This window comes from Coregonus clupeaformis, chromosome 13, assembly GCF_020615455.1.
Source record: "Coregonus clupeaformis isolate EN_2021a chromosome 13, ASM2061545v1, whole genome shotgun sequence".
Classification (NCBI taxonomy): Eukaryota; Metazoa; Chordata; class Actinopteri; order Salmoniformes; family Salmonidae; genus Coregonus; species Coregonus clupeaformis.
Window position 1 is genome coordinate 36,248,090 of NC_059204.1, and position 25,188 is coordinate 36,273,277.

Here is a 25,188-nt window from a genome sequence, read left to right on the forward strand (position 1 = left end):
GCCTTGTTTTTGCATGCATTTAACTTAATTATAGGTTCTTTACAAGGTTGTGTTCAGAGCAGCCTACAGCGAATACCAATCAAATGTGATTAGCCTTCCCTGCTCTGCCTATTTGCCAAACGTCTCTCTCTCAATTCCAGCAGAGGTGAGCATGGCCTTTTCTGCCAAATAATTGTGTCACTAGTGAATGAAGATCAGAACGCTTTTAATCCATATACACACAAAATGAACAAATTAGCAAAAAGCAATCAATATTTTGATCAAATGAAAATGTATTTACGATATTCTGAAAGTATTTTATGAATATATACCAATTATCACATTTCCTACATACAGTGCCTTCAGAAAGTATTCACACCCCTTTACTTTTTCCACTTTTGTTGTTGTTACAGCCTAAATTAAATTGCGATTTTGTGTTACTGGCCTACACACAATACCCCATAATGTCAAAGTAGAATTATGTTTTTAGAATTGTTATAAATTAATTAAAAATGAAAAGCTGAAATGTCTTGAGTCAATAAGTATTCAACCCCTTTGTTATGGCAAGCCTAAATAAGTTCAGGAGTAAAAATGTGCTTAACAAGTCACATAATAAGTTGCATGGAGTGTGCACAATAATAGTATTTAACATTTTGAATGACTAGCTCGTCTCTGTACCCCACACATACCTGTAAGGTCCCTCAGTTGAGCAGTGAATTTCAAACACAGATTCAACCAAAGACCAGGGAGGTTTTCCAATGCCTCGCAAAGAAGGTAGATGGGTAAAACAAAAAAAAGTGGTGAAGTTATTAATTACACTTTGGATGGTGAATCAGTACACCCAGTCACTAGAAAGATACATGCGTCCTTCCTAACTCAGTTGCCAGAGAGGAAGGAAACCGCTCAGGGATTTCACCATGAGGCCAATGGTGATTTTAAAACAGTTACAGAGTTTAATGGCTGTGATAGGAGAAAACTGAGGATGGATCAACATCATCGTAGTTACTCCAGTTTGTAAAGAATACAAATATTTCAAAACATGCATCCTGTTTGCAATAAGGCACTAAAGTAAAACTGTAGAAAATGTGGCAAAGAAATGTACTTTATGTCCTGAATACAAAGCATTATGTTTGGGGCAAATCTAATACATCACTGAGTACCACTCTTCATATTTTCAAGCATGGTGGTGGATGCATCATGTTATGGGTATGCTTGTCATCAGCAAGAACTAGGGAGTTTTTTTAGGATAAAAATAAACTAAATAAAGCTAAGTACAGGCAAAATCGTAGAGGTAAACCTGGTCCAGTCTGCTTTTCAACAGACACTGGGAGACATATTCACCTTTGAGCAGGACAATAACCTAAAACACAAAGCCAAATATACACTGGAGTTGCTTACCAAGACAACATTGAACATTTCTGAGTGGCCTAGTTACAGTTTTGACTTAAATAGTCTTGAAAACCTATGGCTGTCTAGTAATGATCAACAACAAACTTGACGGAGCTCGAATAATTTCTTTAAGAACAATGTGCAAATATTCTACAATCCAGGTGTGCAAAGCTTTTAGAGACTTACCCAGAAAGACTCACAGCTGTAATCGCTGCCAAAGGTGATTCTAACATGTACTGACTCAGGGGTGTGAATACTTATGTAAATGAGATATTTCTGTATTTCATTTTCAATAAATGTGCATACATTTCTAAAAACATGATTTCACTTTGTCATCATGGTATTGGGTGTAGATGGTTAGGAAAAAAAATACATATCATCCATTTAGAATTCAGGCTGTAACAACAAAATGTGGAATAAGTAAAGGGGTATGAATACTTTCTGAAGGCACTGTAACTGAGTAAAATAAAATATAGAATACCCTTTGTCCCTTATTTAAGCAAAATCCTATAATAGACATTTACTCTGGAAAGGCTGAACTAGGTAAAAAAAAAAAAAAAAAAGTGATACATGTATTGAAAGTGTAATGAGTTCATTCACGTAAAGTGCTTGCACAATCTAGTTGAAAATACAGTGAAATCGTAGCATTTCCCTATTAAAGTAGGATGGCATGGAATTATATATTGCACAGGTGAATCATTTAAAGGCACACACCCAAAAAGCACAGGTAGTTACTCTAACACATTTTTTAATATTTGCATGAAGCCAGGGGGTTCAAAGAGAAACTCTTACTGCCATACCGTGAAGGACTCAGTATTTCCAAGTTTAAAAATACCTAACATGCATCAATCTCATAACAGACAAAAAAAAAAAAAGAAGAGACATGTAGCTACAGATCATGAAGCAATGGGCAGAGGGGTGGGGCAGAGCATGTAAGAAATAGTAATGTCACAAGCATACAGTAGGTGGAGGCAGTCCCTCATTTTGGGATTTACCTTAATAAATAAACAAGTGCTAAACCAAATGTACATTGTGATGTCACGAGAGGCTGGGCTCTCTGGAGGACAAGAGTGCTGCACGTCCACTTCCATGAGGAATATAAGGATTTGGAGATACTTACCTTTGGGAAATACTCACCTTTGGATATATGCACCTGTGGAAATACGTGTGGGACATTTGGAAGGACGTTTTGTTAAAACGTTCGACTAGGCCATCTGTCTGGGGGTGGTAGACCGAGGTTCTCAGCTGTTTGATTTTCAGTAAAGCACAGAGTTCTTTCATCACCCTGGACATGAATGGAGTCCCTTGGTCCGTCAATATCTCTTTTGGGATTCCCAGACTAGTTGAGAGACGGAACAGCTCCTTGGCGATTTGTCTGGATGTAGCCTTCCTCAGCGGAATGGCCTCCGGGTACCGGGACGCATAGTCCAGAATGACCAGAATGTATTGATGTCCCCTGGCACTTTTCGGTAAGGGCCCGACTATGTCTAATCCAATCCTCTCAAAAGGAGTTTCGATAATGGGCAAGGGAATGAGCGGGTTTCTATATGTGGGCTTTGGCGCAACCTGCTGACACTCAGGGCAACTACGGCAGTAGTTCTCTATCTCTTTGTGTACTCCTGGCCAAAAGAAACGTTGCATGATTCTTTCCTTAGTCTTCTCTACCCCCCAAGTGGGCCCCTAGCGGGTGTGTGTGGGCTAGGTTGAGTACTGTGGCCCGATAGGGCTGTGGCACGAGGAGCTGTTCATGCACTTCCTCATTTTTCTTGACTATCTGATATACTAACCCCCGGTTTACTGCGAAATGGGGGTAAGTAGGGGTTGTCTTATCACCTAACACTACACCTTCTAATACCTGCACATTTCTTAAGGCATTTGCAAGAGTAGGATCTTGTAATTGAGCCGTACCATACTGGCCTGTGAGAGGGGGAAGCTCTTGGGTGCCTGGGACGTCTTCTTCACTGGAGAACGGAGCACTTTCCTGGGCTGCGTTCTCTTCTCCCGTATCCGGACCAGTCTCGGTGTCGGTCTGGGCACCTGCCATCCCTATCAGAGCCCGGGCGGGAGTGAGTAACTCGGAGGATTGCACCGGAGCCTTCCCAGGATGAGTCTTGCCTCTCCGTTTCCGAGGTACTCGGGTTATCCTCTCCTGAGACTCTCTCCAGAGTGGGTAAAAGGCTGGGCAGTCTCGTCCAATTAGGACAGGGACGGGAGGGAATCAACCACCCCCGCCGTCGTGTGTATGGTTCCCCGTGTGCTGGTCATTGTAAGTTCAGTAATGGGGTATTCTCTGGTGTCCCCATGGACACAGGAAACTGGGAGGACTTTCCCCGGGGTCAGACACGTTGGGCCCACCAAATCCTTACGCACCAGGGTGGCCCGGCTACCAGAATCCAGTAAGGCCTCCACATCATGGTGATTCACAGTTACCGGGCAGGTGGGGGGTCGATCTGGGCCGCCATCTACGACTCCCAAGAGCGAGGCAACACGGTGTGTGGGTGCTGAGCTGGAGGACTCCGCAGTGGGCATAGGTTCATCGGCTGGTTTCCCACACTGCCAGGAGATATGTCCCATCTCCCCACACCGGTAACACTGTCGAGTTTCCCCCCTCCTGGTGTACTCTTCTTGGACCCGCCTGGTTTCTGGCTCCCCCTGGAGCCGGGATAAAGTCCTGACGTGGCTGGGTTCGAGACCTTGGGGTCCTTTGGACGGGTTCTTCCCATTTGTGGTGGGGCCGCCCTCCTGGGGTCTTTTCGGGAAGCATTCAGCATCTCCGCTGTGGCCTGGTACTTTTCCACAGCTTCCACGGTCAGATCAGCCGTGGTCAAGGCCTGTTGACTGATGAACCGTTTTGCCTCATAAGGCAGGGCGCGTGAGGTAACGATCCACCACAACGGCCTCCACCACCGCCGCTGCTGTATTCCTCTGCGGATCCAGCCATTTCCTTGCGATTCGGACAAGTTCATGCATCTGCGCCCGAGGAGGTTGGTCTGGTTGGAAGGTCCAGCTGTGAAAGCGCTGGGCCATACCAAACTTTGTGAGTCCATATCTGCTGAGGATCTCAGACTTCAGGGCATCATAGTCAGTAACCTGGTCAGGGCCCAGGTCCCGGACAGCATTCAGCGATTCCCCGGTTAGAAAGGGGGCTAACAGACCAACCCACTGTTGCTTGGGCCAGGCTTCCCTAGTGGCCGTGGCCTCAAATGCATGCAGGTATGCCTCAATGTCATCGGTAGCTCCCATCTTAGATATAAAGTCACTTGCCTTTATTGGGCGGGTATTTTGGACCACCCTCTGTCTCTGCAACTGCAATTCCTCTGCCTTCAGAAGGTTGGCTTTCTTTTGCTCCTCCAAGAGAGCCACGTTTGCTTGCATCTGGGCTTGCTGGCCAGCAACAAGGGCTTTCAATATGTCCTCCATTTCAGTCGGCGGGGAGCCTACGGCCAACTTGGAAAACTGGGTGATCAAACCTTCGGTATCCTCCTCTGACATGCACTATTAACGCTTGAGCGTGCCTGTATTCTCCACCATCTGTGATGTCACGAGAGGCTACACAGCTTTCAGCGGGGTTGCTCAAGTAGTGCAAGGAGACCAGGTTCAACCAAAACAAGGATTTTATTAAAGGTCTTGGGAAACTAACGAAAGTACAACACAATTCTGTTCTCTGGTGGCTCTTTACGGGTTAACAGTTCAGGGATGTCTCTTCCACATCCAAAATCATAACTCTCCCTCGCTCAAATAACTTTTCCCCAGTCTTACTGTATTCCGTGTTGCAGCTAGTGGCCAACCCAGCAAAACGTCCTTCCAAATGTCCCACACGTATTTCCACAGGTGCATATATCCAAAGGTGAGTATTTCCCAAAGGTAAGTATCTCCAAATCCTTATATTCCTCATGGAAGTGGACGTGCAGCACTCTTGTCCTCCAGAGAGCCCAGCCTCTCGTGACATCACAACATGTACAATCAATTAGCAACAATGGGTGCGTTTAGACAGGCAGCCCACTTCTGATATTTTTTCCACTAATTGGTCTTTTGACCAATCACATCAGATCTTTTCACATCAGGTCTTTTTCAGAGCTGATCTGATTTGTCAAAAGACCAATTAGTGAAATCAATATCAGAATTGGGCTGCCTGTCTAAACGCATCCAATGAGACACGAAAATCTATATTTAGAACCTGGAATGTTCCTCAATCTTATGCTCTCCTCTGCTTGGCGAGGAAAACTGAGGATTGATCGAGAGACATTAACATTCTATGCTTATGATTTAAAGTAACTGTCCAGTGAAAATCACACTTTTAAAAGTTCATATTCTGTTAACTCATACCTAAATAATGTTGTTGACTCATCCTATACTCGTATGTGGCCAAAGCATAAATTGGAGAAAAAAACACATCAAAAACTCTGCCTCAAACTTGTATCTCAAAGACCATTTACAAAATGCTTGCCATTTCCTTGTAGAGGATGAGCTGGCCAATCAGCGGTCTACTCTGATTAATATTTTTTATGACCGGTATAGTGGTGAGGAGTCGTCGCCTAATGTGTCCGGAAGAGACTTCGCCATTAATTTACTGTATTCAGGGTTCACTCAAACATTGTTTTAAGCTTTGTTTCACTATTGACAGTTACAGTTGATTTCGGGATTGTATATCGATTCGCTTTCCTTAAATATAAGTCATCTGAATTTCAGTCTCTGAATTGTTTAGTCAAACTTTGCCGCCAGCTCCTGATATCAGGACATAAAAACGACAATCTGTTTCCCGAATTAGCCTAGTGCACATGTGCGCACTAGGCCCGAGCTTGTTTTCCCTGGCTAAACTAGCTGGCTAGCTGAACTATGCTAGTTTTTGTCCTCATTGCCAAACTTCATTAATACTGCACCCTCCACTTCAAGACTCCTTTGCTAGTTAAACAATTATGTAACTCAGACATTTGCTGGATAGAAATGTAAAAATGATATGTTTTATTGTTTTGTTAAATAGTCTTGACTGGTTCGAGATATCTGTCGTAAGACGACGGTGGTGAAGGATATCGTTGCTACTTAACGCAGATCCAAGTTCAGTTTTGAGATTCACCAGCCTCATTGGCATAGGGTTAGCTGGACGTTTCTGACTGGTCTTGGAACTGTGACAACGGCCAGCTTCTCCCACCTTGGCTTGATGGGATATGTAGTGATTTTGCCAACACAGCCAGATATTTACAGTCTTGTACCCTTAAACTTTTTTAAAAAGATTGTTGATTACATTTTGGAAGGAAAAAAAAAAAAAAGCGTCAATTATAGGTCATATTTGATAGAAATCGGGAAACACTGGACAGTTACTTTAAATAAAATCAATGTTTAGAAGACACATACCAGAAGTACAACTGAGCTTTGAATAGCAGTGTAAAAATAATTTGTAATAGCAGTGTAAAAATAATTTGTAATAGCAGTGTAAAAATAATTTGCCATGTGCAACAAATACTATCAGAAAATTTGTAAAGCAGCAAACCTTATCAGAAAATGACATACTTAGGGTTGCAAAAATCCAGTAACTTTCGCCAAATACCCTGGTTTTCCACAAAACCCGGCATCCTCCAACCAGGATTTCTGGAAAACCTGGGGATTTTGGGAAAGTTTCCGGATTTTTGCAACCCTACTTATACTAATACACTAACTACTGTATTATTGTACGTTTCGAAATCGAAGGGTCTTTCAAACTGAATTTGCATATCGCCTCTAGAACTTCTGTTGTCATAAAACCCCATTAAAGGACAGTAGTCTAATCCCAATAACCTGTGGGTGTTAAATTAGCATATCGAAACAATTTAAAATAAGTAACTGATCAAGTGATACATTGACTGAAGTAATTAAACCTCAAGAAACTTAATCAAATAAATTATATTATTAAAAGTACAATTAAATTCAGATCAGAATGAAACTAGACAGTATCATTTCCAAACTCAGACAGTAGTAGTGCATCGAAGGATTGCCTCATTAATTTCATGTTAAAATGATATGCATATATAAGTCGAGCCCTCTTTTCCTATGAATAATCTCAGACCCACATTCCTGGTTTCCCTTGCTTTATGACCACAGGAAACAACATATTCGAATGTAATTGATTGTGGCGCAAGTCCCATTAGCCAAGCTCCAGTGCTTGGAGTGAGCATGCTTTTCATATCAAGGGTTCCCGTTGGTTTCATGAGTTGCCCTCAAAGGCAAGGTTGTCATAATGGGGCTGGACGATGTCCACCTGGATTGACCCTGGGCCAGGATGGCGCCCCAACGCTGCAACAGGAACATCATTACCAGTCAGTCAAGCCCCACATGTGCTGCTAGAAAACAGTACAAAAACCAGCCTGCTGGTCAATATTTACTTTGGCACAATCACTCATACAGATGTCAATGGATAGGCAAGCTAAATAGAGATGAGAGAGACGGAAAGGAGGCACTTTAACCCCAGACAGTAACAACAATACTAGTTGTATGATCAGGGATAGACTTTGTAGTGGACTTGTTGATATCTACTTGCAGCAATCAAACTAACTAAACAAAAATAGTATTTGAAAAATTCATTAATGGGAATATCTAACCACTATAATTCAAATATGGGTGGCAAAATTCACACGGTATGTCTTGAGCAAGGGCTTCAGGACATATTATTGAGCTAACGTGAAAGCCAGCATCTTCCAAAGAACCCACACAGAGGTACCACTACCAACTGAACAAAATGACTCCCCCTTATCTCTATAGACAACGCTTATTATGTGAAAAAGCTATCAAAAACTATTTTGTGTGTCTTACTTTCATACATGTGTGTATCTTCTGCTGGGCTGCTGGGCTCCTCTGTACCCTGTACAGAGGCATAGCCTGAGGAGGCTGTCTCACTCCGGGTGTCCTCTGAGACTGGGACCCTGGGGTAGGACCTTGTGTTTGGCTGCATGGTCAACTGATGACTGGGCTGGTCCACCTCCGGCTGCTGCTCAGGGGGATTGAGTTGGATAGATGAATATCATCACTTTCTTAAAAACAAAGCCATTTCAGGTCCCACTACAGGTTTCAACTTGCAACCCTTGAGAACAGCAATCTAGCATGTTTGCCTATTCTTCTTAAACAATAACCACTAGCAGTGTAAATACTATGTTTAATCTAAAACAGTCTTTAATCAAGAACTTCAGTGAATGACAGTCAAAGTTTATTTCAAAGTACTGGGTCATGCTGCAAGGTGCAGTTGCCTACCTCTACTCCCAAGGCCATGAGGATGTCACATTTACACATGGGGCAGGTCCTGTGCTCCAATAGCCAGGGCTCAATGCAGGTTTTATGGAAGAAATGACTGGAAAGTTAAACAAATTAGCCTAATCACAAAATGAAGGCAGTTGGAATAGCAGACCGGGTAGGCCTACTCTACTCCATTTGTCAATATTAAACAATTAATTAAACAAGCTAAAAGCCGCTGTAGTTTGGTACATACTTGCAGGTGAGCATGGTCAGCACGTCGCCAGACTTGTAAGCGTCAATACACACTGCACAGGTGTCAGCATCAGGCCCAGTCTCCTGAAAGACAGGTTTAAAAATACATTGTTGTGGCACTGAGCATACATTGGGGTGTGAACGTTTAAAACTATTGTTGCACGGTATACCGGTACCGCGGTAATATCACGGTACCAAAACACCATGATACTTACGATAACAACATTTTAGAATACCGTAGTACAGTTTCATATGATTCTGCCGACATTTTCAGCCCTACCGATCTAAAGAACCTGCTGGCACCTGTTATAAAATGTTTAAAGTCAGTTTTGTTAATAAATTCAGGTGAATTTAAGCAACAGCCACTAGTCTCTTGTATGCACAGGTCCAATAATATCCACTTCACATTCATGCGCATATCACTTGTGGCAGTGTATCAGCCAGCTGCATCCCCTACCAGCCCTCAAAGGCACTGCATGGTCAATCGGCATCTGCATTGGCCGTGCAGCATTTACAGTGATACGGCCTCTGCAGAAGTGTGAATTTCAGTGACAGGTTTTTGGAGAATGTTTAGAAAACGTGAACAAGCGTCCGGGGGACGGGGCGAACAGGATGCTAGGCACCTGATTTTTTTCCACCGTGGTATCGCGATACTACTTGGTATCGTGATACTTGGCCTGGTATCGTATTGTTTGTAAAATGTTGATATCGTGACAAGTCTAAACGTTCAAATGTTTAAACGAAATTGGGATGTTAACATTAAGAAAAAAAATCCCTAACCAATTTTTTTTATTTTTTTTGGGACAAAATTAAAATCACAGTGCAGTTATTACAGAACTACCACTAACAGGTCGCAATCATTATCAGAAAGGGAAAAATACAAAATACCTAACGCAACAATGCTCTAACGTTGGCTGAGAAAAATGGCTGAGAAAGGCAAGCGAAAGCAGCAAACAGCCTGCTCTGCCCCAAGTCAGTACAGCATCGATTCTGCTGCTGCACTGTGCTTTTAGCTGACCCAACATTACAACGTAGCGATTGGTGCTTTGTAAACATACTGAAGTATGGACTGGCTGCTAGGAACATGTCTACAACTTCATCAGCAAGCTGTCAAACTAGCGTAAATAAGATGCAAGAAGGGCTGGGAATTGCCAGGGACTTCACGATTCAATATCACAATACTTATTTGCCGATACGATATGTATTGTGATTCTCACGATTCTATATGTATTGCAATTCGATACTGCGGTTTTGCTGCAGGAGACAATTTTGGAATATTGATAAGTTGGGACGTCGAGTGCGCATCGTCTCAATGCTCATTTTGGCCAAAGCACTTGCAGACTCGAGTGGGGCCAAGTGTTAGGTTGAGATTCAGCCTATGACTCTGCTGCAGAGAGACAAGAGAGAGCATGAGAAAACAAGTTATCTGTCAGGGAAATAAAAGTTTGAAAATATGTTGTCTCACTATTTAATAAGAAGATGGAGAACAAGCTATAGGATGAACAATTCTGGAGTTTTGGCGCAGGTACAGCCAAGTAGCAAATAAATTATATCGATAAAATTGTCAAAACATATTGCGATATGTAACTATCTATTTTTTCCCCGATCACTAGAGACAAGCTACACACTGTTTATCTGTGCAGTGCCCATCATCCTTAGCAAGCTAGCTGATTTCATATGTGTTATTTCATAGTTGATGTCTTCACTATTATTCTACAATATAGAAAAAAATATGAAAAAAATAAAGAAAAACCCTTGAATGGTAGGTAGTAGTAGTAGAGATGTCATTTTGTTTTTACAACTTTCTCACTGTCTGTCAGAGTACACGTCTGTGTTTGCCCCAGTGCCCGTATTTCATAGCGAGCGAGTCATGCACAAGACCAGTCGCGGGAGACAATTTTGGAATATTGATAAGTGGCAGTTGGGACGTCGAGTGCGCATCGTCTCAATGCTCATTTTGGCCAAAGCACCGGCAGACTCGAGTGGGGCCAAGTGTTAGGTTGAGATTCAGCCTATGACTGCGGTAGATAGAACTTCCTTTCCCCCTAGCGGTCATACGCAATAGGACCACCATACGCAATAGGACCATATTCTGCATTGTGAATTCACATGGACATTTCTTATAGTTTTAACGGAAAACCGATAAAAAAAAGGCAGTTTAAACGTTAAGAAAATGTTTCCATTCGTCACATCCCTAGCATACATACAGGTAATCTTCATAAGAGCCTGTGGTCCTAGGCAACCACTATGTGTGAATTTTTCAGGAACGGAAAATTTGATACTAATTACCATGGTTTCTGGGGAAAAACAGACAGTCAGTTCCCCATAGACGTGTTGGTTGTTAAACAACAAAACCGACGTGTGTGCAACTATGGGGCAAAACAGACAGGGTTGGCTTAGATTGTTGACAACATGTAAAATATATTTCATCTCCAAGAAATTTGCTTAACAAGTCACGTAATCAGTTGCATGGACTCACTCTGTGTGCAATAATAGTGTTTAACATATTTTTTAATGACTACCTCATCTCTGTACCCCACACATACAATTATCTGTAAGGTCCCTCAGTTGAGCAGGGAATTTCAAACACAGATTCAACCACAAAGACCAGGTAGGTTTTCCAATGCCTCACAAAGAAGGGCACCTATTGGTAGATAGGAATATCCCTTTGAGCATGGTGAAGTTATTAATTACACTTTGGATGGTGTATCAATACACCCAGTCACTACAATGATATAGGCGTCCTTCCTAAGTCAGTTGCCGGTGAGGAAGGAAGCTGCTCAGGGATTTCACCATTGGCCAATGGTGGCTTTAAAACAGTTACAGAGTTTAATGGCTATAATAGGAGAAAACTGAAGATGGATCAACAACATTGTAGTTACTCCACAATACTAACCTAATTGACAGAGTGAAAAGAAAGAAGCCTGTACAACAGGGGTGTCAAACTCAATCAGCGCACGGCCCATATTGAAAGAACAACGAATTTGCAGGCCAGACAAATAAACATGCATACAACTGCGACCCAAACTGGCCATTCTTTTATTTGAAAAGATATGGCCCTTTATGTCTACTTATGAACATATTAAAACAAAATATATAAATAATATTTGTCCAGCCTTTGCTACTATGCTTGCAGATGTGCATAATATGCTGCGACCCTAATTAAAGTATTTAATAACTCCAAATAACAAATACGTAGCTAGGTTGTTGTAACATTTAAACGTAAAACATGTTTAAAAAATGTTTTGCACTGCATGGATTTGCATGGTGTTTTGTTGCACGTTTAGTTTTTTGGTTATTCATTGTCAAGCTTTAAAAACCGAAGCCATACTGCAACATTTTAGTAGCCTAGCTAGGACTGTGGCATGTGTCTGTACACTTTCCCTCCGCTGCGTGCTGTAAACGAGACACAGGAAAGCAGCGCAATTGACATTGAATTCACTGATGCGAGCGCACCAGGCTGTAATTTCATAAAGTAGATGACTCAACTGTTGACTAATTTCTACTCGCTTGTGTGTCCTATTGTCCTTTAGTAGTAATGTATACCTGTGTGTGAATCCTTTATCTTACAACTTTTTGACAATCAAGATGACATTTTCTGTAGGCTAAACCAATGACCCATTAGAACTGAAACTTGGCATGGACATTTAGCCTACAACACCTTTAAACTTTCGGTCAGTGGCATTAGCGATGATATGATACAGTGCACTGGCTGGCTCGTGTGAGGGTGTGTGTGTGGGTCTGGGTCTGGGAGGAGGGGTGTGTGTGTGGCAATGCACTGCCGTTTGGCGTGCAGCACGTTGGCAGTGCTTGCTGTGACTTGTTGTGCAGCGCATCGGGGGCAGTATGGAATGGGCCAAAATGAATTGACAACCCAAATCATTGCGCAGGCCTTGTGATTGACACGTGCTGTACAGAATAAAAACATTCCAAAACATACATCCTGTTTGCAACAAGGCACTGAAGTAACACTGCAAAAAAATTGGCAAAGCAATTAACTTTTTGTCCTGAATACAAAGTGTTATGTTTGGGGCAAATCCAATACAACACATTACTGAGTACCACTCTCCATATTTTAAAGCACAGTGGTGGCTGCATCATGTTATGGGTATGCTTGTAATTGTTAAGGACTGGGGAGTTTTTCAGGATAAAAATAAACGGAATGGAGTTAAGCACAGGCAAAATCATAGAGGAAAAGCTGGTTCAGTCTGCTTTCCACCAGACACTGGGAGATTAATTGACCTTTCAGCAGGACAATAACCTAAAACACAAGGCCAAATCTACACTGGAGTTGCTTACCAAGAAGACCGTGAATGTTTGTGAGTGGCCGAGTGACAGTTTTGACTTAAATCTACTTGAAAATCTATGGCAAGACCTGAAAATGTTTGTCTAGCAATGACAATTTGACAGAGCTTGAAGAATTTTGAAAATAATAAATGGGCAAATGTTACACAATCCAGGTGTGGAAAGCTCTTAGAGACTTACCCAGTAAGACTCACATCTGAAATCACTGCCAAAGGTGATTCTAACATGTATTGACCCAGGGGTGTGAATACGTATGTAAATTAGATATTTCTGTATTTCATTTTAAAATAAATTAGCAAACATTTCTAAAAACATGTTTTCACTTTGTCATTATGGGATATTGTGTGTAGATGGGTGAGAAAAATATGCCATTTAGCAGACGCTTTTATCCAAAGCGACTTACAGTCATGCGTGCATACATTTTTACGTATGGGTGGTCCCGGGGATCGAACCCACTACCTTGGCGTTACAAGCGCCGTGCTCTACCAGCTGAGCTACATTCAGGCTGTAACAACAACAAAATGTGGAATCAGTCAAGGGGTATGAATACTTTCTGAAGGCACTGAAGTATGGAGCACTTAAACGCTTAATAAAAATGGAGGGCAAATTTGTGTTTAAGGTAATATAAACCATATTGCTAATAATATGTTTACCATCAGTTGGTAGAGCATGGCGCTTGTAACGCTAGGGTTGTGGGTTCGATTCCCACGGGGGGCCAGTATGAAAAAAAGTAATATATATATATGCACTCACTATCTGTAAGTCGCTCTGGATAAGAGCTACAGTATCCTATTTGACAGTTTAGGCTTGCACTTCTATAAATACTGTATATCTTCATTACCCACCCTAATCATCAAATCTGCTAATTAAACTGTAAAGGTCTGAAAATGGTTACTTGTTTTACTTGATTTATTTTGTAATACCTTAAGACCTAAAAAGATTTGCAGCTTAAGAGACTTCATGTGTAAGGCTGCCATTCGCTGTTATGCTGCAACCCTGTATAGTGCAGGGCGGGGGAACCGGGAAGGGGTGGGGGTTATGGAAGGGGGTTGAATGGTTTACAAGGAGGATTTTCTGGGTGGGGAACGAACAATGGGTGAGTTTCCCTGTGGGTCCTGATTGTTGTTACACATCCATGTGCTTACAAACACTAAAGATAACAATTACATCATTAATATAACATTCATTTCTGAAAAACAATGGCAACACTAGCTATTCTCTCTTGGAATTTGAAAGGACTAAATTGTCCTATCAAACATTCCAGCTGTCTTGATATCCTAGCAAAAAAACATATGTGAAACATCACAGTACAGTTGAAAAAGATATGGCAAATAGAAATCCAATATGGATGGTGTTAAGAGATAGATGGGAGGTCTTGAATGGAGCTGAAGGATGGGACTAATAACAACAACTAATAACAACAAGATAACTAATGTAAAGCATACTGTGTCCATAATAAGTATATAGGTTATAGGTTGAGAGCTTTTGTGAAAGAGCACAGTAAGAAAGATATGACATATAGAAGCAAACCGGATGGACATCATGAAAATGATTGGAGAAGTTGAGCGTAGAGGAAGTTCAGGAGTAAAAACAAAATAGAATTATTGTAAAATTGACTGTGTCCATAAAATGTATATAGTATGTTTAAGCTGGAAGTAGAGGCCTAAGCGTTGTTGTTCACTAGTCATTGACCAGGTCCTGCCGTGTAGTTCTGGGCTGATCCCTCACCTTCCTCATGATCATTGATGCCCCACAAGGTGAGATCTTGCATGGAGCCCCAGACCGAGGGTGATTGACCGTCATCTTGAACTTCTTCCATTTTCTAATAATTGCGCCAACAGTTGTTGCCTTCTCACCAAGCTGCTTGCCTATTGTCCTGTAGCCAATCCCAGCCTTGTGCAAGTCTACAATTTTATCCCTGATGTCCTTACACAGCTCTCTGATCTTGGCCATTGTGGAGAGGTTGGAGTCTGTTTGATTGAGTGTGTGGACAGGTGTCTTTTATACAGGTAACGAGTTCAAACAGGTGCAGTTAATACAGGTAATGAGTGGAGAACAGGAGGGCTTCTTAAAGAACAACTAACAGGTCTGTGAGAGCCGGAATTCTTACTGGTTGGTAGGTGATTAAATACTTATGTCATGCAATAAAATGGAAATTAATTACTTAAAAATCATACAATGTGATTTTCTGGATTTTTGTTTTAGATTCCGTCTCTCACAGTTGAAGTGTACCTATGATAAAAATTACAGACCTCTACATGCTTTGTAAGTAGGAAAACCTGCAAAATCGACAGTGTATCAAATACTTGTTCTCCCCACTGTATATTTGCGAGAAGAAGAAAAAACATATGGGGGATTGGAAGTGATGCAGACAATTACATTGATGGAAGTTACAATCTATCTGCAATATTAAAGCTGATCTACCCCCAAAAATGTTTTAATAAATAAAGAAATAAAGAAACCATATTGATGTAGCAATACTCCAAGAAACACACCTGCTCCATAAGCATGCACATAGAATGCAGACCCATTTGTACAAACTGGCTGCTTTTTCATCAGCCCCAAACAAAACTAAAGGTGAATGATACATAATAAACTCAAAATCACCATCTTAGGTAAAGGCGAAGACCAAGAAGGCAGAATCACTTTCATTAAATGTATCCATAAAGGAAATAAAATGGCCTTTACTAATGAATGCCATTTTGGACATGCAGGACAAATCTAATAAGACTAACTACAATCCACACGCAACCAAAACGTAATTGATGCCTGGCGAGCACATAATCCAAATGCAAATGAGTACGCTTTCTACTCAAAAAGGCATAAAACATGCTCCCAAATCGATTTTATATTATTATCTACACCTGTATTTTCTAAAACTAAGAAAACAGAAATTTGACATATGCGCTCGTCCGATCCCCACGCCAACTACTGCCAATTAAAATGTCAGAATCTCATAAAAGAGCCACACGATGATGTTTCAACATTTCATTACTACAAAAACCTACACTCTAAATTATTTCATAATTATCAATAAAAATTCAGCCGATGACCCCCGGATTCTATGGGATGCCACCAAAGGTTTTACTAAAACTAATGCAACAGCATTTGCATTTGGGTTGAATAAATCTCAATTAAAGAAAATATCAGAATTGGAAATGTTAACTGCGTTAGAGCTTTCTCAACAAACACTTTTTTCAGACCAAGTAGCTAGCCCTCTTTCCAAGTCAAGACAGAACTTACATTTATTGACAAGACAGAGAGCAGAATTTGACATCCATCGAGTTAGACTCAACCATTACTTCCATGGTAATCGTCCAAGTCATTTACTGGCCAACAAGCTACGCAGTAATGATCAATTAGCTGATGTACAGTGCATTTGGAAAGTATTCAGACCCCTTGACTTTTTCCACATTTTGTTATGTTACAGCCTTATTCAAAAATTGATTACATTAAATGTTTTCCTCAATCTACACACCATACCCCATAATGACAAAATGAAAACAAGTGTTTATATTGTTTTTGCAAATGTATTAAAAATAAAAAAAACAGAAATACCTTATTTACATAAGTATTCAGACCCTTTGCTATGAGACTCGAAATTGTGCTCAGGTGCATCCTGTTTCCATTGATCATCCTTGAGATGTTTCTACAACTTGATTGGAGTCCACCTGTGGTAAATTCAATTGATTGGACATGACTTGGAAAGGCATACACCTGTCTATACAAGGACCCACAGTTGACAGTGCATGTCAGAGCAAAAACCAAGCCATGAGGTCGAAGGAATTGTCCGTAGAGCTCAGAGACAGGATTGTGTCGAGGCACATATCTGGGGAAGGGTACCAAAAAAAATCTGCAGCATTGAAGGTCCCCAAGAACACAGTTGTCTCCATCATTCTTAAATGGAATAAGCTGGGAATCACCAAAACTCTTCCTAGAGCTGGCCGCCCGGCAAACTGAGCAATCGGGTGAGAAGGGCCTTGGTCAGGGAGGTGACCAAGAACCCGATGGTCACTCTGACAGAGCTCCAGAGTTCCTCTGTGGAGATGGGAGAACCTTCCAGAAGGACAACCATCTTTGCAGCACTCCACCAATCAGGCCTTTATGGTAGAGTGGTCAGACAGAAGCCACTCCTCAGTAAAAGGCACATGACAGCCCACTTGGAGTTTGCCAAAAGGCACCGAAAGGACTCTCAGACCATAAGATACAAGATTCTCTGTTCTGATGAAACCAAGATTGAACTCTTTTGCCTGAATCCCAAATGTCACGTCTGGAGGAAACCTGGCACCATCCCTACGGTGAAGCATGGTGATGGCAGCATCATGCTGTGGGGATGTTTTTCAGCAGCAGGGACTGGGAAACTAGTCAGGATCGAGGGAAAGATGAACGGAGCAAAGTACAGATAATCCTTGATGAAAACCTGCTCCAGAGCTCTCAGGACCTCAGACTGGGTCGAAGGTTCACCTTCCAACAGGACAATGACCCTAAACAGACAGCCAAGACAACGTAGGAGTGGCTTCTCTGAATGTCGCTGAATGTTCTTGAGTGGCACAGCCAGAGCCCGGACTTGAACCCGATCGAACATCTCTGGAGAGACCTGAAAATAGCTGTGCAGTGACACTCCCCATCCAACCTGACAGAGCTTGAGAGGATCTGCAGAGAAGAATGGGAGAAACTCCCCAAATACAGGTGTGCCAAGCTTGTTGTGTCATACCCAAGAAGACTCAAGGCTGTAATCTCTGCCAAAGGTGCTTCAACAAAGTACTGAGTAAAGGGTCTGAATACTTATGTAAATGTGATATTTCAGTTTTGTATTTTTAATACATTTGCAAACATTTCTAAAAAACAGTTTTTGCTTTGTCATTATGGGGTATTGTGTGTAGATTGATGAGGGGAAAAAACAATTTAATACATTTTAGAATAAGGCTGTAACGTAACAAAATGTGGAAAAAGTCAAGGGGTCTGAATACTTTCCGAATGCCCTGCAGCAACTATTGAATCTGAAACAGGGGAATTACTATCATAACCCAAATTAATCAAAGATTCTCCCACTTCTATAAAGAACTGTACACTTCTGATTGTAAATCAGGAATTACTATCATAACCCAAATTAATCAAAGATTCTCCCACTTCTATAAAGAACTGTACACTTCTGATTGTAAACTCTTCTCTCAACAGAGGAAGCCACCTCGCTGGGAGCCCAAATCTCTCTCAATGAACTCAAAAGAGCATTGGATAGCATGAATAAAGGCAAATCACCTGGATGGGATGGTATTCCCCCTGAGGTCTATTTAACAATTTTGAATCAATTAGGTCCACTATTGCTTGAAAGTATTGACACTAGAACCGCCAAAACGGTCCATCTGACTGTTTTCAATTTTGTAATTTCAATAACTTTAATTTCAATAAAATCATTGAAACCACCTGTCCCTGACTTCTCCTAAATATGTGTATTTTACACTCTAGCAGTACTTTGAGATAAATATAATAAAATGCAAAAACTTTGAGCATTTCATCCTCACAACGCCATGACGGTCAAAATTCCGGTATGCAAATTTAACAGTAGAATAGCCAGGCCTCGAGGAGTACCAATAGCTGCCAGTCTAATAAATCAATTTTAACTAGAAAAGCCTGGCCTCGTTGGACCCCCCTTTGTGACAATGTCATTTGGTTGTGTTTATGAAGGTCTTCGGTAACATTAGAATACGAAATTAAAATATTTGAAGAACATAACCTGTTCATTAGTTTGTTACTGTAGGCTATATGTGACGCGCTCTATCATAGTCAGAAATCGCTATGGCTAATTTGCATATACATGGTGTTGTCAATTTAGATTTATCGCTGTTTGGGGGGTTTATCTGGTTTTAACAAAACAATGTCTTTGCTTTCATGATCTGTATGTCTTATTGCCAAATTCTGAGTATAAATATAGTTTTTTATCTTATAAACGTAGGATGAAACATAACAGAGCACTTTCACATCAGTTCGGTGGATGCTAGCTTGTAACACATCACATCAGGCTTTCGGGGGACCATCTTACCTGCACAATCAAAACCCTCCACTATTCCAAAATCATGAATTAATTACAAACTAGCTAGCTATACATTTTGAATCAAGCTGCAATAGGCTATTCAACCGGATGAGTTTCCTGTTTGCTCAATCAAAGCTACTGTAGTGTATCATCCGCGGGGAAACAAAAAATGTACCTCAGGCTACACTGTCCCTCTCTCGCTCTTCAGATCTGTCAAAAACCCATCATACATACAGTGGCTTGCGAAAGTATTCACCCCCTTGGCATTTTTCCTATTTTGTTGCCTTACAACCTGGAATTTAAATTGATTTTTTGGGGGTTTGTATCATTTGATTTACACAACATGCCTACCATTTTGAAGATGCTAAATATTGGGTTGAAACAAACAAGAAATAAGACAAAAAAACTGAAAACTTGAGCGTGCATAACTATTCACCCCCCCTTAAAGTCAATACTTTGTAGAGCCACCTTTTGCAGCAATTACAGCTGCAAGTCTCTTGGGGTATGTCTCTATAAGCTTGGCACATCTAGCCACTGTGGATTTTTGCCCATTCTTCAAGACAAAACTGCTCCAGCTCCTTCAAGTTGGATGGGTTCCGCTGGTGTACAGCAATCTTTAAGTCATACCACAGATTCTCAATTGTATTGAGGTCTGGGCTTTGACTAGGCCATTCCAAGACATTTAAATGTTTCCCCTTAAACCACTCAAGTGTTGCTTTAACAGTATGCTTAGGGTCATTGTCCTGCTGGAAGGTGAACTTCCGTCCCAGTCTCAAATCTCTGGAAGACTGAAACAGGTTTCCCTAAAAATTTTCCCTGTATTTAGCGCCATCCATCATTCCTTCAATTCTGACCAGTTTCCCAGTCCCTGCCAATGAAAAACATCCCCACAGCCGGATGCTGCCACCACCATGTTTTACTGTGGGGATGGTGTTCTCGGGTGATGAGAGGTGTTGGGTTTGGGCCAGACATAGCGTTTTCCTTGATGGCCAAAAAGCTCAATTTTAATCTCATCTGACCAGAGTACCTTCTTCCATATGTTTGGGGAGTCTCCCACATGCCTTTTGGCGAACACCAAATGTGTTTGCTTATTTTGTTCTTTAAGCAATGGATTTTTTCTGGCCACTCTTCCGTAAAGCCCAGCTCTGTGGAGTGTACGGCTTAAAGTGGTCCTATGGACAGATAGTCCAATCTCCGCTGTGGAGCATTGCAGCTCCTTCAGGGTTATCTTTGGTCTCTTTGTTGCCTCTCTGATTAATGCCCCCATTGCCTGGTCCGTTAGTTTTGGTGGGCGGCCCTCTCTTGGCAGGTTTGTTGTGGCAGGTTCGTCTCCATCAGCGACTCTGCAGACACCACAGATAGCGCAGACACCACAGATAGCACAGACACCAACTCAGATGAGCTCACCGAAGTCGAGGCCGAGCCCCTTGAGGTGGCAACCGAGGAAGACCACCTGTTAATGTTGGATCTGTCAATTACGGTGCTTCAGTCGGTCGAAGGGGAATGTCAGTAATGCTGGACCAGAAATTTTAAAGGCTAACGAGTTCACCTGAAGAGAAGCCCTGCTATTTGCTTTTTACCCCCAAGGAGATGGTCAAGAGACATGACCAGATTAATCAACTCATTAATGGTACAGTAAGTGCTTGCCATTCATCTATTAGTCAAGTTTAGTTGGCTGTGAGTGAGTAATATGTGTGTGTTTCCAGTGGTGGAAAAAATACCCAATTGTCATACTTGAGTAAAAGTGAAGATCCTTGAGTCATTTTCTATTAAGGTAAAAGTGAAGTCACCCAGTAAAATACTAATTGAGTAAAAGTCTAAAAGTATTTGGTTTTAAATATACTTAAGTATGGAAAGTAAATGTATTTGCCAAAATATACTTAAGTATCAAAAGTTAAATATAAATCATTTAAAATTCCTTATATTAAGCAAACCAGACAGCACCATTTTCTTGTTTTTTTACTTTCCGATAGCTAGGGGCACACTCCAACACTCAGACATAATTTACAAATGAAGCATGTGTGTTTAGCGAGTCCACCAGATCAGAGGCAGTAGGGATGACCAGGGATGTTCTCTTGATATATGCGTGAATTGGACCAATTTCCAGTCCTGCTGTCACGCCCTGGCTCTGGGGACTCTTAAATGTTGAGCCAGGGTGTGTAGTTTCTATGTTTAGTTTTCTATGTTGAGTGTCTAGATCGTGTAGATCTATGTTGGCCAGGGTGGTTCCCAATCAGAGGCAGCTGTAGCTCGTTGTCTCTGATTGGGGACCATCCTTAGGCAGCCGTTTGGCACCAGTCTGTGTGGGATCTTGTTCCGTATAGGTATGTTATTAGTCTACCTTGGACTTCACGTATCGTTTGTTTGTTGTTTTTGTCGTGTGTTCAGTACTAAATAAATATGTACGCTTATCACGCTGCGCCTTGGTCCGTCTCATCCGTAAACGATCGTGACACCTGCTAATCATTCAAAATGTAACAAGTACTTTTGGGTGTCAGGGAAAACATATAGAGTAAAAAGTACATTATTTTATTTAGGAATGTAGTGAAGTAAAAGTAAAAGTTGTCCAATATATCAATAGTAATGTACAGATACCCCAAAAAATGTACTTTAAAGTATTTTTACTTAAGTACTTTACACCACTGCGTGTTTCTGCGTCTGTCTATCTGTCAGTGTCTGTGTTTGTGTGATGAGGCACAAGTAGACTAAGTAGCTAGCCGGTACAAGTAGACTAAGTAGCTAGCTGGTGTTTTAAAGCCAAGTGTGTGTGTGCGAGAGTGTGAATGTGTGGCATGGGAGTAAGAGAGCGAGGGAGAAGTGTAGCCCATGCAACCTAGCTAGCTATGTAGCTAGTAACTTATGGGACCAGGGTGTGTGTGGTGGGTGCTTATATTTGTCCTATTGACAGGTTACATAAATGCATGAAATGGCCATCAATAATGATATCACATACCTTTATATCAAACATGACTCATTCACAATACTAGTAAAAGTGTGTGTGTGTACTGTTTGTGTGTTTTCACATGCATTTCAATGAGTGCAGGGTATGTGTCGTTTGTGCGTTATAGAAAGTGTGTTGATATTATTTGAAAATGTATTGGCTAGAATAGATTATGACGATGACTGAAAGTTAAAGTAGTTTATATTGTTATTGGTCTTATTTTTCCAGATGAAAAACATGGTGCTCATTGGCAAGATTGCTGGTTCCATGAACCTCTGCAAGGAAACGGTCAACTCAAAATACAGAGGACATCATATTTCCTTAATAGCCATCAAATCTGCAGAGAAACATTCAAGTTCCTACACGCTTAAGTTTTCTTTAAGAGTAATACAACTATGTTTTTTGTTATTATTGGGGCAGAAACAGTATCAAAACGTTCATGAGGTATTTAAGAAAGAATGACTAGTAGGTATCATGAATAGAAATAAAAGAGCTGAGAATACATTGTGCCTTTCAGCACATATTAAAAGGCATGTTTTAAATCATTTCTTTTCTGGTTTCAGAATTTCTACAGATAAGCCGACTGCATTAATAAAGTTCTACAAGGAACATGGTGTGGCTCCAAGGAAGAAGAGGTGAGGTGGTCATCTCGCCAGCAAACAGGTGCTGTCCTACGAGAACATTCAGCGACTCATCCACTATGTCAACAACTTCGCCGATGTGCTGTGTGCGGTGCCCAGGGACGTGTCATGTATTTATAAGAGATGTTATTTAACGTGGTAATTTATTCACTGTTTATCCTCCCAAGACTTTTCTCCAAATAAAATCTGACATGGAAAAACTAAAGGGCCACAACCATGATATGTGCGAGAACTATATGGGATGTGCAAGCATTTGTGTGTACATGTATGCACATGCATGTGCACGTAAACATGCACACCGCAAGTAGTTCTCGCACATATCATGGCGTGAACATGTGCAGTGTGAGAGAGTGTTTCTCTGTCATACATATGTATGTGCATGTACAGTGGGGGGAAAAAAGTATTTAGTCAGCCACCAATTGTGCAAGTTCTCCCACTTAAAAAGATGAGAGAGGCCTGTAATTTTCATCATAGGTACACGTCAACTATGACAGACAAATTGAGCATTTTTTTCCAGAAAATCACATTGTAGGATTTTTAATGAATTTATTAGCAAATTATGGTGGAAAATAAGTATTTGGTCACCTACAAACAAGCAAGATTTCTGGCTCTCACAGACCTGTAACAACTTCTTTAAGAGGCTCCTCTGTCCTCCACTCGTTACCTGTATTAATGGCACCTGTTTGAACTTGTTATCAGTATAAAGACACCTGTCCACAACCTCAAACAGTCACACTCCAAACTCCACTATGGCCAAGACCAAAGAGCTGTCAAAGGACACCAGAAACAAAATTGTAGACCTGCACCAGGCTGGGAAGACTGAATCTGCAATAGGTAAGCAGCTTGGTTTGAAGAAATCAACTGTGGGAGCAATTATTAGGAAATGGAAGACATACAAGACCACTGATAATCTCCCTCGATCTGGGGCTCCACGCAAGATCTCACCCCGTGGGGTCAAAATGATCACAAGAACGGTGAGCAAAAATCCCAGAACCACACGGGGAAACCTAGTGAATGACCTGCAGAGAGCTGGGACCAAAGTAACAAAGCCTACCATCAGTAACACACTACGCCGCCAGGGACTCAAATCCTGCAGTGCCAGACGTGTCCCCCTGCTTAAGCCAGTACATGTCCAGGCCCGTCTGAAGTTTGCTAGAGTGCATTTGGATGATCCAGAAGAGGATTGGGAGAATGTCATATGGTCAGATGAAACCAAAATATAACTTTATGGTAAAAACTCAACTCGTCGTGTTTGGAGGACAAAGAATGCTGAGTTGCATCCAAAGAACACCATACCTACTGTGACGCATGGGGGTGGAAACATCATGCTTTGGGGCTGTTTTTCTGCAAAGGGACCAGGACGACTGATCCGTGTAAAGGAAAGAATGAATGGGGCCATGTATCGTGAGATTTTGAGTGAAAACCTCCTTCCATCAGCAAGGGCATTGAAGATGAAATGTGACTGGGTCTTTCAGCATGACAATGATCCCAAACACACCGCCCGGGCAACAAAGGAGTGGCTTCGTAAGAAGCATTTCAAGGTCCTGGAGTGGCCTAGCCAGTCTCCAGATCTCAACCCCATAGAAAATCTTTGGAGGGAGTTGAAAGTCCGTGTTGCCCAGCGACAGCCCCAAAACATCACTGCTCTAGAGGAGATCTGCATGGAGGAATGGGCCAAAATACCAGCAACAGTGTGTGAAAACCTTGTGAAGACTTACAGAAAACATTTGACCTGTGTCATTGCCAACAAAGGGTATATAACAAAGTATTGAGAAACTTTTGTTATTGACCAAATACTTATTTTCCACCATAATTTGCAAATACATTCATTACAAATCCTACAATGTGATTTCCGGGATTTTTTTTTCTCATTTTGTCTGTCATAGTTGACGTGTACCTATGATGAAAATTACAGGCCTCTCTCATCTTTTTAAGTGGGAGAACTTGCACAATTGGTGGCTGACTAAATACTTTTTTCCCCCACTGTATATTCTCTTGGCATTCTCTCAACCAGCTTCACCTGGAATGCTTTTCCAACAGTCTTGAAGGAGTTCCCACATATGCTGAGCACTTGTTGGCTGCTTTTCCTTCACTCTGCGGTCCAACTCATCCCAAACCATCTCAATTGGGTTGAGGTTGGGTGATTGTGGAGGCCAGGTGATCTGATGCAGCACTCCATCACTCTCCTTCTTGGTCAGCCCTTACACAACCTGGAGGTGTGTTGGGTCATTGTCCTGTTGAAAAACAAATGATTGTCCCACTAAGCCCAAACCAGATGGGATGGCGTATCGCTCCAGAATGCTGTGGTAGTGATGCTGGTTAAGTGTGCCTTGAATTCTAAATAAATCACTGACAGTGTCACCAGTAAAGCACCCCCACACCATCACACCTCCTCCTCCATACTTCACGGTGAGAACCACACATGCAGAGATCATCCGTTCACCTACTCT

General features: G+C 41.6%; 1 protein-coding gene across 2 annotated transcripts in view; it reads right to left on the reverse strand.

Moving 5' to 3' along the window:
- Positions 1-5,717: 5,717 nt before the first annotated feature.
- Positions 5,718-25,188, reverse strand: part of LOC121579924 (E3 ubiquitin-protein ligase RNF128) — a 53,084-nt gene continuing 33,613 nt past the window's right edge. The window contains exons 4-7 of one of the 2 annotated variants that reach the window (XM_041894923.2): positions 8,822-8,904; positions 8,587-8,683; positions 8,152-8,326; positions 5,718-7,635 (exon numbers count right to left, since the gene is read on the reverse strand). In XM_041894923.2, coding sequence (XP_041750857.1) covers positions 7,547-7,635; positions 8,152-8,326; positions 8,587-8,683; positions 8,822-8,904 — 444 coding nt within the window. In that variant the 3' untranslated portion in view covers positions 5,718-7,546. Of the gene's footprint in view, positions 7,683-8,151; positions 8,327-8,586; positions 8,684-8,821; positions 8,905-25,188 lie in introns of both variants that reach the window. The other variant, XM_041894924.2, reaches the window with a different exon arrangement.